General features: G+C 41.1%; 1 protein-coding gene across 1 annotated transcript in view; it reads right to left on the bottom strand.

Moving 5' to 3' along the window:
- The window catches only part of LOC118786673 (receptor-type tyrosine-protein phosphatase kappa-like), a 125,959-nt gene that overhangs the window by 51,201 nt on the left and 59,480 nt on the right, over positions 1-15,278 (bottom strand). Inside the window, exons 5-7 of the mRNA XM_036541900.1 lie at positions 13,806-13,921; positions 12,271-12,445; positions 4,181-4,474 (exon numbers count right to left, since the gene is read on the bottom strand). Coding sequence (XP_036397793.1) covers positions 4,181-4,474; positions 12,271-12,445; positions 13,806-13,921 — 585 coding nt within the window. The remainder of the gene's footprint in view (positions 1-4,180; positions 4,475-12,270; positions 12,446-13,805; positions 13,922-15,278) is intronic.

The following is a 15,278-nucleotide window of genomic DNA, read 5'->3' as shown; positions in this document are numbered from 1 at the left end:
CCACAAGTGATTAAATCCCCATGTCCTGGTTCTGCCATTAGCCCTATACACAACTCAGATCTCAGCTCAGATGTACACCGTAAAAGCCGGTGTACATCTGAGTCTTATCTATAATCTTCAGTTTTTTTTAAAATATGGCATAATATGATGCCTTCAAAGAAACAATGATATTCAAACTAGGCATTTCTACTGTTGGAGTTGTTGTAGTTTAATTGATTCAATTTTGTTTTTTTATTTCACACTTATTTTTGCATTTAGCAAATGGTTTGCATTTTCCAGATGGTTGTCCCATTGTGCTTTGGCTTGTAAAAGTGTTCATCTGCATATCCTCAATCACTGTGTATATTATTAAAATGAATGAAATATACTTCTAAGAAAAAATATCACAGATGCTGTGCCAACTCAAAAACAAGACTCAAAATATGAAAAATAATGAGTCAAATTTCATCCAATTATTGTAATAATTCCTTTTTTCCCATTGGAAACATTTTAATATGAACAGATGCACAAGCTACTGTGAAATATTGTACAGTCTGAGGGAACAGCAGAAAGGTATGAGAATGAAGAACATGGTGTAAAACTACACAGCAGTTTTACTCATCAATATTAAAACTAAATCATAATAAACATCCATGTTTCCATGCTAAAATACGTAAAAACTAAATGAAATCAATGTTATTTCATTTTCTAGTCATTACACTGGATCACAGTAAAACTGTGCTTACAGCTGACCAATTCAGCGCAGAGTGCTTGATTAAAACAATGATGTCATCACCACTGTAACATGGTGATTTCTACAGGAGGCAAATTTCAGGCCGGTGAGTGCAGACTGCTCTCAGAACACTGTTTATTTCTTGCAAATATCTACACTTGCTTTGGAAAAAACAAGTTGGAAGCAAACTTCCACATACTTTAGGATACATAACCGAGACATTTGGTAAACAAAAGTTTACTATCTACTAGTAATAAAGGTACTACGACTGTTACTATCTGCCGTATTAGCAGTACATAATGCTATTACCAAGGAACTGAAATAAATTAGAAATAAATCAGAAAAATTACTGTCTATTCACAAAGTTCAGTTTTTGCAATACATTTGTCTTTTACACATGCATCTCATTAAACCTCATAACATCAGATTCACTTTTTGATCATATTTCATTATGACACTACATAAATATGTCCAAATATTCACATAAGTCATCTCTTATCTTATCTTGAAAATAGCTACAGAGGTTTGGTAAGGCCTGGTTCCTGATATATATATACAGTGCATTTATCATCTATCATCTATCATCAGGATGTGGATTCCAGTTTCTGATTTTGGAATGAATTTCTGCATGGGTTCAAGGGAACCAATTTGCCACTGTTTGTTTTGGGATGTGCAGCAGTTCTGACCAATCAGGACTCCGGCTGCATAAGGAAACAGAAAAGGGGGAGGGCTGCACCTCCGCCACTCTACACTACTTTCAAGGTAAGAAAATGTTAAAGCCAGTTTGAAATTAGCAGGAACTATCACCTTAATACGTCAATCTTATCATCTTCTGCCAGCTAATCCATGGAAAAAAATTTGTTTCTGATGCACAGAAACAGTTTATTCAGTTTATTTATTTATTTTCAGTTTATTCAACCCGCTTCCACGTAAGAATATTCCTACATTAGCTTGCAAAGACAAGATTCAATTACAAATATGCGGGAAAAAAATGAAATAATTTTCAGTTGTTTTACTGAGATGGTATGGCATTTAATATAATGCTTCTAAAAATTCTTTCTGTTTCTGCATATGGGGAATAATCTACAGAGGCAAGTGCCTCCAGCATCTCCATGTGTTCTCTCAATCTGAACACTCTCCCTGAAGGAAAATCTACAGACCATTTACATTCCTAGAACATTTTTACCATAAAAATACAGTGAATATAAAGCCAAGCTTACAGTGAAAGTTCTCTCTCTCTCTCTCTCACTCACACACACACACACACACACACACACACACACACTCTGACACATATAATCACATGTTAGACTCTGCTTCCTTTAAAGAGGAAAAAGTGGGATCCATTTGCTTGTATCTTGGACAATCAAACTTCAGCAAAATATCAGAATAATATTTCCTGCCACACAGAATATGAGAAAGTTTATCCAAGCCTTCTCATCTATGAACTGATGATCATCATCTCCATTTCTCATTCCTTCCAGTGAGTCCTGATTAAGAGAGATACTCTGAATGTGCATGGCAACCACTGGCTGTCTCTGTAAACTCTAAATGGCCATATGAATCCAGACTGCTTTGTAAGTGCTTGCTAGTCCATAAGCATGGAAATAACCAGGAGGATCATGTAGCCAATCACTTATACCTGCCCCAGCTAAGAAGCCAATTTAAACACCAGCCTACAGAGCCAGTTTAAACCTTAGACTGCTGAGCCAGTCTAAAACACATTTTACACAGAGCCAGACTAACCTTAGCCTAAGGTGGTAATCTATACTCCTGGGGAATATATGTGAATCCAATGTCACTATCACTACATATAACTGAATGCATGTTAAACAATATAACAATGAAGAGTGTGTTACCCCTTTATTTCAAATAATAAAAATTTCACCTGCTGCATAACAAAAATTCCAATGCGTCTGTTTGCACAGAGGCCTGATGCCCCAATCTCTCAAATCCGGTTTACAGATGCTGAGGTTGTGAGGTTCTTTTTTTTTTTTGCTCTGAACAAATTATGAAAACAAAAATCTTACGCCCCATGCTGTAAAGCCTGCGCCAGGTGGGAGTTTGCTGCAAGGTGTCGCGGGCGGCGGCACACGTAAGGAAATTAAAATTCAAAAGCCGACCAGATCATTGCCAGGGAAAATGCAGTTGTGCGCATAACGTGGCTGTGCATTATTCACTTAGTCTTGGGTTTATGAAATAAAATGGTTTTTGCCAGAGAGGGATGAATGGAGAAAAATGAACGCTCCCCGCTGAACAGAACTGGGACTAAACCTGGAAAACATCCTTGAAGAAAAATGACTCCAAAATCTTTAACAGCAGAGCTGCCAAATCCCCTGCAGAATGCCAATCTGGGAATACAGCCGTCTGTGGCCTCGCAAGCAACTGGGGAATAGGACGAGAGCGTCTGGGCTGACAGAGAGCTATTGCGTGGAGTAATGAAACACTGCATACATTGTGAGTCAAACTTAATAACAACATTTCACCTTCAAACTCCTTTCCCAACACAGAGGAGGAGCTGGTTAACACCAGCACCATGGTTTAGTGCAGAGGAGATACTATATAAGGGTAACAGCTCCACATTTCCCCAGTGCAGATACTCACGTTTCATCACTACATGCCGGCTAGCCAGAGGGACCTTTTATTCTCATCAATCACAAAAATCACGTAGAAAAGTGTTAACAATAAAACAAACCCAGATGTTACAAAAACTGTTCAACCTTCTTTCTCCTTTTCCCCAATTACTCTCCATTTCATTAACAGCCAGGGGCAATTACCTTACCTTACCTTTATACCTGTTTAAGATATACCTACTTGATCTGGTATGAGACAACGGGGATGAATGCACAACACACAAATACACACATACAACAAAGCTGAGATTTCCCCTAGCTCTTCATTTCATACTGTTCTTAAACACAAGGGAAAGAAGGCACACTCTCATCACTCTTGAGAATAATGCACTTGGGTACAATGCAGCAACCTGGAGAGAAATAGAGTTAACACTGCTGGTAACTGTCTTTTCATCAGACCGTGGGATATCTCTGAGGCCTTCATCTGCGGAAGCTGCGGGCAAACAGTTGTTTCCAAGTCCTTCTCCGAGTGCCCTTTCAGGATTAGCTAGCTAATCCAAATCAATGAAAAATGATCAAATAAAATGAAGGTGCTTGTTTGTGGGTCCCATCAAGCCTTTTGAAAGAACTGAGGGAGGCAGAAGACACTACCTATTTTCATCCTGAAAGAAGCTGGTAGGGCCCAGCAACAACTAATAGTTTTCATACTGACACTTTTCTGATGTCTCTGTGTTTACTGCCCCATGTTACATTTGTCAGTATAAACAGAGTAAAAGTGTCATGACAGGAAGGGGAAGAGTCAAAGTGAGGGGGCAAGGAAAAGGAGTCAAAGCGAGAGCACAGGCAGGGGGAGGAGTCAAAGTGAGAACACAGGGCAAAGAAGCATCCCACTCACCTGCACACTTGGTCCTAGTGATGAGGGGGGGTCCAGGTTGGCCTGTGCCCCCTTCTCCGGGCCTGGTGAGCAGAACTCGGATCTCGTACTCAGTGTCAGGGTCCAGGTGCCACAGCTTGTAGGTGGGGGCGTTGACCACATGGGTCTCCGTCCAGCTGCCGGATGTCATGCGGTACATCACCTCCTTTGTGACAATGGGCCCATCCCCAAATATGGAGTTGGCGTTGAGTTGGATCTGGAGGTATGTAGGCCCAACTGCTAGCAGCTGAGGCGGAGCAATGGGCCGTGGTGGTTCTGGAGGAAGTTGAAAGGAGACAATGAGAAAGTCAACAGGACATCATGAGTTAAAAGCAGAGCTGAAACAGATTTCAGACTGAAGAAGCATTACAGCTGCTTCCAAACTACATGCTGACATGTTATGGCAGACTTCTATAGTGAAGACAGCCCATTCACCTGGTGTCACTGCAGTTTATGGTCAAACTAGTCTCACCTGACAGAGGATGAAGTGTTGGTATACATTAAAGAAAGACACAAACATGGACACAGCCAATGTGCCGTGAAAGAGACTACCTACAACCACAGCTGACAGCATGGACACTTTGAAGCCTAACTTTTGAGAAAATCGACAGTTGGCCGCATTTGCTTTTTGATTTTCCATTTTCCATTTAATACTTGCTTTTTGTTTAACAACTGATCAAACTGCATTTTTTAATGCGTGTTTTACCTCGGTTCCACTCTTTGGAGTAATAGCACGTAAAGTTCTACAGTAATTATGTGATTTAATTAGTCCCAAGTTCTGTGTGCCGTGCCAAACTATTATGCAGCTTCAGACAAACCAGATGGTTAGCGAGTCAGCCTGGATGCATTTGGACTTCCGCCCTGGAGAGCTTGGCAGAGAAAGAGTCAGCTCCAAAACACTGTGCTGGCAGCATGAGACTAAATAAATACAAATTCATCATTTACTTACATTCACTATTATTCCAAAAAACCAATAAAAACCAATGACAATGAATTACATCTAACTGAAAAATAGTGTGACACATATCTGGGACAAACCAGCTTTGCTCTGACGCATGTTTAATTTTCATTCTAGGTCTGCAGAATTATTTCTGCAGCAGAAATGCACAGACAGACCAGTGGTGTTGCAATGCTCTGATGAACATGGCCTGGGAAATTGAGCGTGAGGAAGCGATGTTAAACAGAGAGTTGTTCACGGGGAGCTCAATTCCTGCTCTCTCCACAGGTGCTGTTCCTCCTTCCAGTGGCTGCTGGCCCATTTACGCGCCGTAGATATTTCAGTGCCAGCAGTGATGACCGCAGTTCACCGGCCCAAACCCAAACGATACCTGCACACCATCAATCATCTTTCCACCTGACTGTGGCTTCCACACCTGCACACCTTCCTCTGTCTGTGGCCCAGTGCCACTGCCACACCGCTGGCACCCACACCTGCATGCACACCTGTCTACCTATGCTCAGATACTGGCCCTAGCATTCATCAGAGGATAAACCAGCATCAAACATCCAGAAATCCTGTCCATTTGCTTTTATTATGCATCACAAACATCAGCACCTCCATCAAGGTGACCCTTGCCATCTAGAATAGTCCAGTTTCATCGAGGAATCATTTCTCCATTTCTACAGCCTTTCTTTGGGAGTTCATAATTTGAGTTTGTTTGACATTGAACGTGTCATGGAGTGTTTAAGAAAGTAACAGGTATGGTTCACAGGTTTTGAGGAGTATAAAATCTTCCCAAGTATTATTAGTACTATTATTAGTAGTAGCATAGCTAACATTAACAGTAATATTAATAGTAGTAGTGGCAGCAAGAGTAGTACTGGCGTTATTATTGTTATTATTATTATTATTATTATTATTATTATTAGTGATAGTAGCCATAGCACTAGTAGTAGCAATACTATCAGCAGTAGCTGTGGTAGTAACAGTCATATTAGTACTATTATTATTATATTATAGTAGTATTATGAGTAGTTGCAGTAGCCATAGTAGTAGAAGCAGTATCATTCCTTCACAATGCAACATCTCCTTTTGCCAATTGGCATATATACAGATTAAAAATGTGTTTATGAAACAACTTGCAGTTTCCTTAAATTATGGATGCATTTTAATCAGTGTGTAAATGAGGAAGTAATTGTTTTGCAGTGTTATTAATATTCTGGCAAGTACCACGATGTGTGTGTGTGTGTGTGTGTGTGTGTGTGTATCACTGCAGTGAAGCTGAGGGTGTAGAAAGTGCAGAGGGGTGTGTGTGTGTGTGTGTGTGTGTGTGTGTGTGTGTGTGTGTGTGTGTAGAAAGTGCCGGGGGGGTGTTGATGCATGTAATCCCCTGGCCCAGGATGTACTCCTACACAGCACTCCCATTAGTTTTCAATTAATGTTCCTCTTCTTTAATTTCATAATCCAATCTATCTCTCTCTTATTAGCATTTCATAGAATGCAGAGCACAGAAATTGTTTCAAAATTACTTTGGAAAATCTGATTTTGTCCTCCTAATTCAATAATCACATTACAAATTGACAAAGTTACCAGCTCCACACCAACGCCATATTACCGGCTAAAAACACACACATTATGCAAATGTGCGCTTACATAAAATATGAGGGGCTTTACCCACGGTAATAGTTCCTGATTCAGTAATGTTTGTGCATGTATGCATATCCTAAGACCACGCATTTCATTGCTTTGCCTGAGCGGCAGAATGTTAATACCGAACAGGATGTGACATGGATCTTAATGCAGGCATAACTACACCAATGGGAAACTCAAACACACAGGAGCTCTTCAGCCAGTGTGTCTGTGGTTGTGAGGCCGTTCCAAAACTATGCCACACTTCCCTGTGTGTTTTTGGCAGATTTGAATTGTAACACGTCCAAAGTGTTCCCTTGTAAAGTGTTTTATTAGAATTCTGAGGGAAAAATGTCAAATTGCATATTAAAATAAAAATGAAACACGGAGAAATGTTTTCTAATTTTCTAACTTTCTTGCAAGGCAGACACTTCACAAAGCAATATGTTCTCTCAAAAAATAATGTATGCATCATGAGCTGCCACATTTATATACTGTTACTATGTGTGTGTGTATGTGTGTGCATGCATAAACACACAAACACATATACACACACACACACACATATAGTAACAGTATAAAAATATGGCAGCTCATCTCAGATGGCAAAAATAAAAACCAATTTCCAAATGGCCCACACACATCACTAATGCAAAAAGCCCACATCTGAACACTAATAGAAGACTGAAGCGAACGCAAAAAGTGAGAGCTGTTTCTTTGGTGTGGGTGTGTGAGTGGCAGCTAGGTTTACTGTGATTGGCATGTCAGTAGGAACTGAGGCCTTAGCTATATATATTCAGACATGGCTGCTCTTTTCGGAGTCCTTAGCACCTCCCCAGACACATCCCGCTGCATGTACTGCCAAAGAGGGCTATGGCCATAGCACCATGTAAAACCTGGCCAATGACACCTGCTGTAGTGTAGCCTCCATTCACAGAATGGAGACCAAGTCCGAGTCAGCACACCTAGTGCTATGATGTCAGGACTCTTGTTCTTCACACTGACTGCAAAAAAGCAAACAGTAAGTTTGCAAATAAGATTCGTCCTCTTCTAAAGTCAGTTTGATGACAGCCTTAAACTTGCAATCACACTTGCAAGCACACAAATATTTAAAAAGAAACTCACTGCAGTTAATAGCAATGCCTCAGCCCCAGGTCCTCTCTCAGTTCTCTTTACAGTGCAATGCCTTGAGCTGAATTAGTTGCATGTGCTAATATGAATGTTTCAGATAATATAATGTAATTTTATAATATAAAAGTGTTCATTGTAAATTATGAGCAATGCAATGTGTACTGAAAAATGGACTTTTCACCATTAGCCTGTTGCATAGGTGAGAGTGTGAGCTTCAAGCTCATAAATAATACTTCCTCACACAGCAATGACAGGAGGGATCCATCATGTTTAAAATAGGGCACAAACTTATTCTGCACACAAATGAGGGATGCCACCTTGTGTGATAAAAAAGCCATAGGTATTATTCTAAAGCAGTTTTACTTCTCTGTAAACATGCAAAAAGTGATCTAGGACTTCTAGTAAAATATATGGATTCAAGGACCTATTGTCCATTAGATTTCCACATAAGTGATGGCAAGGGTCGCTCATCGTATTCGATTACTCTGGATGCAGAAAAACGCCACCAAGACGAAATTATGAACTGCTGACAATGTGAGACCAACGTTGCTTTCTGCTACAGTAGGAGATACTTACAGGCCCTTAAATATGCGACAAAGACGTAATCGGTTTAGCCGCTAACTCTTTAGTAGCTAATTGCGGCTAAAGCGGCAGGAGTTAACACGACACATGACAAAGATTTGACCACAAAAGAATGTGCCAGTGGCAGCTCACGCAGGTACAGAGAATATTAAATCTTTTGACTTATTGCTTTTTTGGCAGCCTATCATCAATCACGTGGTGCCCACGAGCTCGACTGGTAGCGGTAAAACCTTCTATGCTGCCCTGCGTCGTCTACTCGCCAGCATCCTTCCCCGCGCCACACATCCACAGCCGTGCGTCTGCACTGCGTAACATTTCGCCCATCCTGCAGCACCTTTAACCACAGGAAACTGTTGGCACAAATAGATGTCCATTTATTGCTCACACAGAGTCTTCAGCCGCGGTACTCTGTAGCAACGGCATTATAAAAAATGATCGGGTTGGGTGGGGGTGAACACAATTCGCCAACTAAATGTCTGCAAAAAATTCTGTGCCCTTTTGAAGTTAACGACAAGCGGCAACAGCAGTGGGCCTGGCTCAAAAAAAAACATGCAATCAAGCGCCGCCTGACGTCAACAGACCAGTGGGGCGTGTCTCACCTGCCTCACCTCCTCTCAGCTACACATTACCTACTGCCTTTCCCCTAAATGCATTTTATCGTATTTCACTCTATACTCCCTGCAAAAAACCAATGTTTATCTGGCCTATTTTAGCAGGAATGAATTGTAAAAATTAATACATCAAAATCTCTCTAGTGCTACAATGCCATGCCGTTATAAAATGCAATTTAGTAGAAATGTAACGCTTTTTTATTTTTGTTGACACTATTTATATTGCATTGACGCTCGATTCTAAATTCTTCCTGTACCCAACCTTGCCGAGGCGTCAACCAGTCCAGCCTCATCAGCGCAGTTAAACAATCTCTCTTTGAGCGCGGGTTGTCAAACGGAGCGCTTTCTTCATGGGGCGAAGAGCTGACAGGTTGGAGGTTTTTAATCTACCTTTAAGCAAACATGTTCAAACCCGCCGGCTGGCTTGACAGTCGCCTCCGCCACCCGTCAGCTGCTCGAGATTACAGCGAGAGTGGCACATTGGCCCCCGCACTCACACGCGCACCAGCTCAGACACCCTCGCGGAATCCACAGTCATTACTGCATGAGCAGACAGATCGGGAGACGCGTGGAGGCCCACGCTCGCGCGCGCGCACACAAACACAAATAAAAGTACATTGTTCTAGACACCATTTTATAAAGAGACTGCAAACACAAAACGACCACAGGTTCCAAAGCTGTAAAAAGAAGCACGGCTTTCCCTGAAATATGTGAATACAATTTCATTTCTTATCTAAAAAAACAGAAAACTAGGTAACTGAAGGCAGGCACATTTTGTTGAAATGACTTCTAATAGGTGGCACTGTCAATAAATTTGATTGTACTAGCAAGGGGCGATATTATTACTCAAAAGGACCAACGCTAATCTGAGGACAAAATTGCGTTGAGTCATATTTCCTGCTACAGAGCTGGGGGACACATATATTGATACTCCTTAGGTGAAGGAATTCATCGCTGAAATTTTCATTTGTTACAAAGAGGACCAAAATAGCCGCTGGCGTTCTCTGTCACTTCCAGTTTGGCAGAGAAGCCACTAATAAACTGTTACCCTTAGGTCATGTGCGACAATGGGCTCCACTCTGCCAGTTCTCATTAAAGGCAAACCATGTCAATGCCCCCAAAATTTCCCTTAAAATTACCATCTTTTGTATCCTTGTAACGGGATGTCAGCTTTCAAGCCCAGCGAGATATCAAATCTGTCACCGCGGTGGATATTCAACTTAGTTCCAACACCGGGGGTCTTGGAGGGGGGTTGTTCACTGTCCATACACAAACACTCGGGAAAATTTGTTTTACAGTCACTCAGATAAACAAGACACTACCCTCTGTGCGTCTGCCCTTAGGTGAGAGTGAAAAAGCAAAGATTGTCAGGGTTTATTCACCATATGGTCGCAGAGGCTTTGCATGAAAAAGTCGCGCATTCGGAGCTGTCCGTTACAGCTGTCAGCAGGGTACACTGCCCTCGTGTCTCCGCTGGCCTCGTTTGCAAACGGCGAACGCAAACATACTTTACGCATCACAACACGAGACGCTCTGTAATAGTCTCCCTGTGGTAATATTGGCCTCCATATCATACATCTAATTTGTTTGTATTTCCTCAAAATAAACAGATGCTCGCTGCGGTTCCGTTGATATTTAAAATCTTTGATCTCTGGTTGAAATGTTAATGATCTCCGCATAGAATATTTATCATGACATCAAGTCCAAATATTTATAATTCCCAGAACACTAAAACTGTATGCCGTGTAAATACATATGTAAATTAAAGTCCAAGGTCTTTTACAGTTGGTCCATTCCTACATCACGGTTACAGTTGTACAGCTGTGCGATTTAATAATTTCACCCCGTTTCAAAACTTGTAATTGGGTGAGTCCCGACAGGAGGCAAACACGTGGTACTACATGAGCTTTGTCCTTGCCTACTGTATCTCTGTCGCAGTGACATGAGTTTGTGCCTTACATTTCTGTCCTGTAAGATTGTAGCATGCTTCAATTTTTGACAGCATTGTATAGGCCACTGTATAATTATGCAGGAATTGTTTGCTAATGATTTACTGTCCATTTATCTAAAACCCTATTTGTGCATGAGTTATATGTGGTAAATCACCCTGAATTATGCCATCAGCAGAATTACTCAGGTATTTGGCTGGAGGTGAAGAATATGTCTTGCAAAAGTAAGTCCAAGAATCCCCGAATAATATATTTTATGAGATAGATATCTCGCTCATTCCTCCATATGCCATAGCACAGTGCATCACATGATGCTGACTCCTGGTTTTCAGAAATCCTTTCCACATTGAGAGATATACCTATTGTACAGTCCCTGACGCATTCTCAGTATGCAAATGTTCTGACATTTCTCAAACATATTGTTCTGAACACCAAGAAAATTTGCGCTGTTAATCAATAAAGCTTGGCTGTTCAGCTATGAGCCTTGCAGGATCCCATGCAGAACATGTAATGTGTTTCGCTGATAATGATAATGTGAAAACAGCATGAAATTCAGGCAATTCCGAAATGGATAACAAAGTGCACTCTTTGCAAATAAAAAAAAATGGTCGAATATTATATAAATATGCTGTTTAGCCTGTTGCATAATTTGACTATATCTGTATGAAAGGAAGGTCAGCATTCAAACCCTAGCCATGGGCATCGATCCATGACCCTTTCATCATAAAAAGACTGCAAGAAAATGTAATTATGATAATTAGGATTTAGGAATAAAGATTTAAGAATCAGTGTTTATTGCATTTAAAACTCCTGAATATTCAAAACCGGGACATCACTGTTCATTTCATGCCTTTTTGAGTAATGACATATGTGGTGCAAACCATAACTAAGCGTATTCAACTTTTAAAGGAACACTGCTCCTGGAAATGTAATAAACACTATCCGGGCAGTATAACAAATAATTGGCAAAGACAACAGAAATAAGATCCAGAATGAACACGACAATACCAAAAATAGTAGCAACACCATCATGAACAACATAAAGAACAATACTAATAATATCATCAACAACAACATAACCACAAACAACACCAACGACAAAACAACATCATCATCATTATCACCATCATCAACAACTGCAACAAAAATTCAATATCACCTACAACAACCCACTACCAACACTGTCACCGCAAGCTGTCATTCAGTTTCAGGGGTTAGATGCTAGCTTACCATGGATAATGAGCCTGGCGAAGTTGGACACTCCTGCACCGCGCTGTGATTGGGTAACGCACCGATACAGGTCTCGCTCCTGACTGGTCACTTCTTTCAGCTGGAAGGAGGCGGCGAACCTCCTGTGGTTGATGTTCTTGGTGTATGTCACTGGAATATCCTCCCCATTCCTTCTCTGTTCACATAAAATACATTCACAAAAAATATTCAAACATTTGACCAGACTTTATAAGTGGTAAACAGCCACAGAAGAAAGTTATTTATGGTGAAAACTATTGTGAAAGGCAAGATAAAACATCATTTTTGTTTTCTCCATGGTAATATAATAATTAAAATAATCTATAAAAGCCTCTGTGCAATTTTATTTATATCAGCTGAAGTTTTCTAAAAGATGGTTTTGACAAGAAAAGTATCAGAAAATGATTAAAGTGTAGATTGGTTGAGGAAAAATAAGAATCTTTAAACAAATAATAATTTGCATGAGATTTGAACAGTGTCTAATGCATCACACACAATACAAAGAAAACACTCAATTGAAAATACAGAAATGACTGAATATTTAACAGCAGAGGCTGTACTTTATTGTTTGTTCTGTAAATTAACATATCTCCCTCTTAAAAGCAAAAGATGACACAAACGGCTGTCATCCATCATTGGCCTCTCGTGTGCTTGGGGGTGGGGGGGTGTGAGGTGGATTTTGCAGAGTTTTGATGTAAACAGTTTATCCCATTTGGAGCTGTCACATGCGTGGAGCTCATGACGTGTGCAGCTTTGTCAGGCAAGTCTGTGGCAGTGGCAGTTCCTCCTTCCCAGTTTCACCTCCCGGCCCCAGCATTCGGGGGAAGGTCACGTTGTCGCGGCACTACATATGCCCACTCATTCACCCGGGAGAAGAGCAGTCTGATTGGCTTGTTGGAGGCAGCTGTGGAGGTCTCGACCCCACCTGCCTCACACTGTGAACCCAGCCACCGCTAAGCTGACACCAATATTAATAAGCCAACAGAGGGGTAGGGCAGAGCCACGTTGGGTGGCAGTGACAGAATTAACATCCTTATAGCACAGTGCCACTGAACAACTCAGACAGTGTGCCTCAATAAATGGCTGGGAGTCTACTCCTCACAGCAGGCAAAGGTGCTCTGGTTCTAAAATAAGGCTGAAATCGACCAGAATGGACAGAAGATTTCTAACAGACGACATCTCTCAAAAGATTGTAGTTAAAAGGATTCTTGTCCTGTTTTTCTTCTGTTTCACTGACCTGTCTGCTTAGTGCATTTATGAATGTACATAACTGGATGTAAATATAAATGTAAATAATTTAGAAAATTATTCAACAAATTCTATAAAAAACACATGTTCAGTTTTAAAAAACATTTTCATTCAGACAGGCCTAAAACACAAATATACATTCAGACAAATAGCAGGAGAGCTGCATGCATCATATTGATGTTCAGGCAGTTTTCTCTTTCTTGGCTCTGCTGGCCCCACTCCCATAGTGACTTGATCCTGGGATTGACCCCATCCTGTGCCCTCCTCACCTGCAGCCACAGTCTGTTATTGACAGCGTCGCGGCCCGTGGCAATACATTGGAAAGTGGCGTTCTGCCCTGCGTTGACTTCCACATCTCCGAGACGCAGGAAGTGAGGCGATTTATCTGCAGGGAAAAAAAAAAACAGGACAATTCTTAGAAACTGAACACAGCCAGCAGGATCAATGTAGGCCTCCAGCCACGTTCCTGCCTACTCCCAAACTTGACTCTATGCCTCTTATTCCTGCCTACTCCCAAACTTAGCGCTGCCTCTCATTCCTGCTTCCAAACTCAGGCTTCTGCCTCTCACTCCTGCTCTCAAACTCTACTCTCTACCTCTCACTCCTGCTCTCAAACTCAACTCTCTACCTCTCATTCCTGCCTACTCCCAAAATCAGCTCTGCCTCTCACTCCTGCTCCCAAAACTTGGCTTTCTGCCTCTCAGTCCTGCTCCAAAACTCAGGTTTCTGCCTCTCACTCCTGCTCCAAAACTTGGCTTTCTGCCTCTCAGTCCTGCTCCAAAACTCAGGTTTCTGCCTCTCACTCCGGCTCCAAAACTCAGGCTTCTGCCTCTCACCCCTGCTCCCAAACACCGTTCTCCGCCTTATCTGTCAGATTAAAGCTGACAGTGACAGGAATGAGTACACATGAAGGTGAAGGGCTGAGGGAATGAAAACACTTTTCATTTTACATTCTCTTTATTCTGAAAACCCCAATTCCTTTAATGCCAATGATTTCAACTTTATCTGACATGTAATACATGTGATATTTATCTTAATATGGAATGATAACTCTGATAACACTGATGACTGAAAGCACCTTAAATCTGTGATTGGAGATCTGTATTCAATTTGAAATATGTTTCATTTGCACAACAATCCCCTTAAATTAGCCTGAGGTTGATAGACAAACCTGCCAATATCACATGTAATACATGTGATATTTATCTTAATATGGAATGATAACTCTGATAACACTGATGACTGAAAGCACCTTAAATCTGTGATTGGAGATCTGTATTCAATTTGAAATATGTTTCATTTGCACAACAATCCCCTTAAATTAGCCTGAGGTTGATAGACAAACCTGCCAATTTACAGAAGATCTTTTGTGTCTAAGATGCTCATTGTACTGCCACTGTGAGTGTTGAGTAAGAAAATGGACTTGGATGAAAGGATGTTAACAAACAGTTTGGGACAACACTCGTATTATGCAGGATGATTTGGCTGCGAGACGGACCAGATGTCCTGTCAGAGTCTGGAGCGGGGCCAAAAGTTTCTGAACAAACACAAGTCTGTGAAAAAAAAAAAAAAAAAACAGGAAGAAAAGGACAGAACGAGACCACACTATCACCCACAGAGATGATGTCTCGCTCAAAGGAACAAATGTAAATACATCTCTAGCAACACCTGTGGTAGTGGTGTTATGAGAGAGCCTCTTCTCATTTTCAGGAAACACTGCACAGAGTCAGGCATTATTGGCT

The sequence above is a fragment of the Megalops cyprinoides genome, chromosome 12, assembly GCF_013368585.1.
Source record: "Megalops cyprinoides isolate fMegCyp1 chromosome 12, fMegCyp1.pri, whole genome shotgun sequence".
In the NCBI taxonomy this organism is placed as follows: domain Eukaryota; kingdom Metazoa; phylum Chordata; class Actinopteri; order Elopiformes; family Megalopidae; genus Megalops; species Megalops cyprinoides.
The sequence above is the reverse complement of the archived record's forward strand: the minus strand, read 5'-3'. Positions and strand labels throughout refer to the sequence as shown.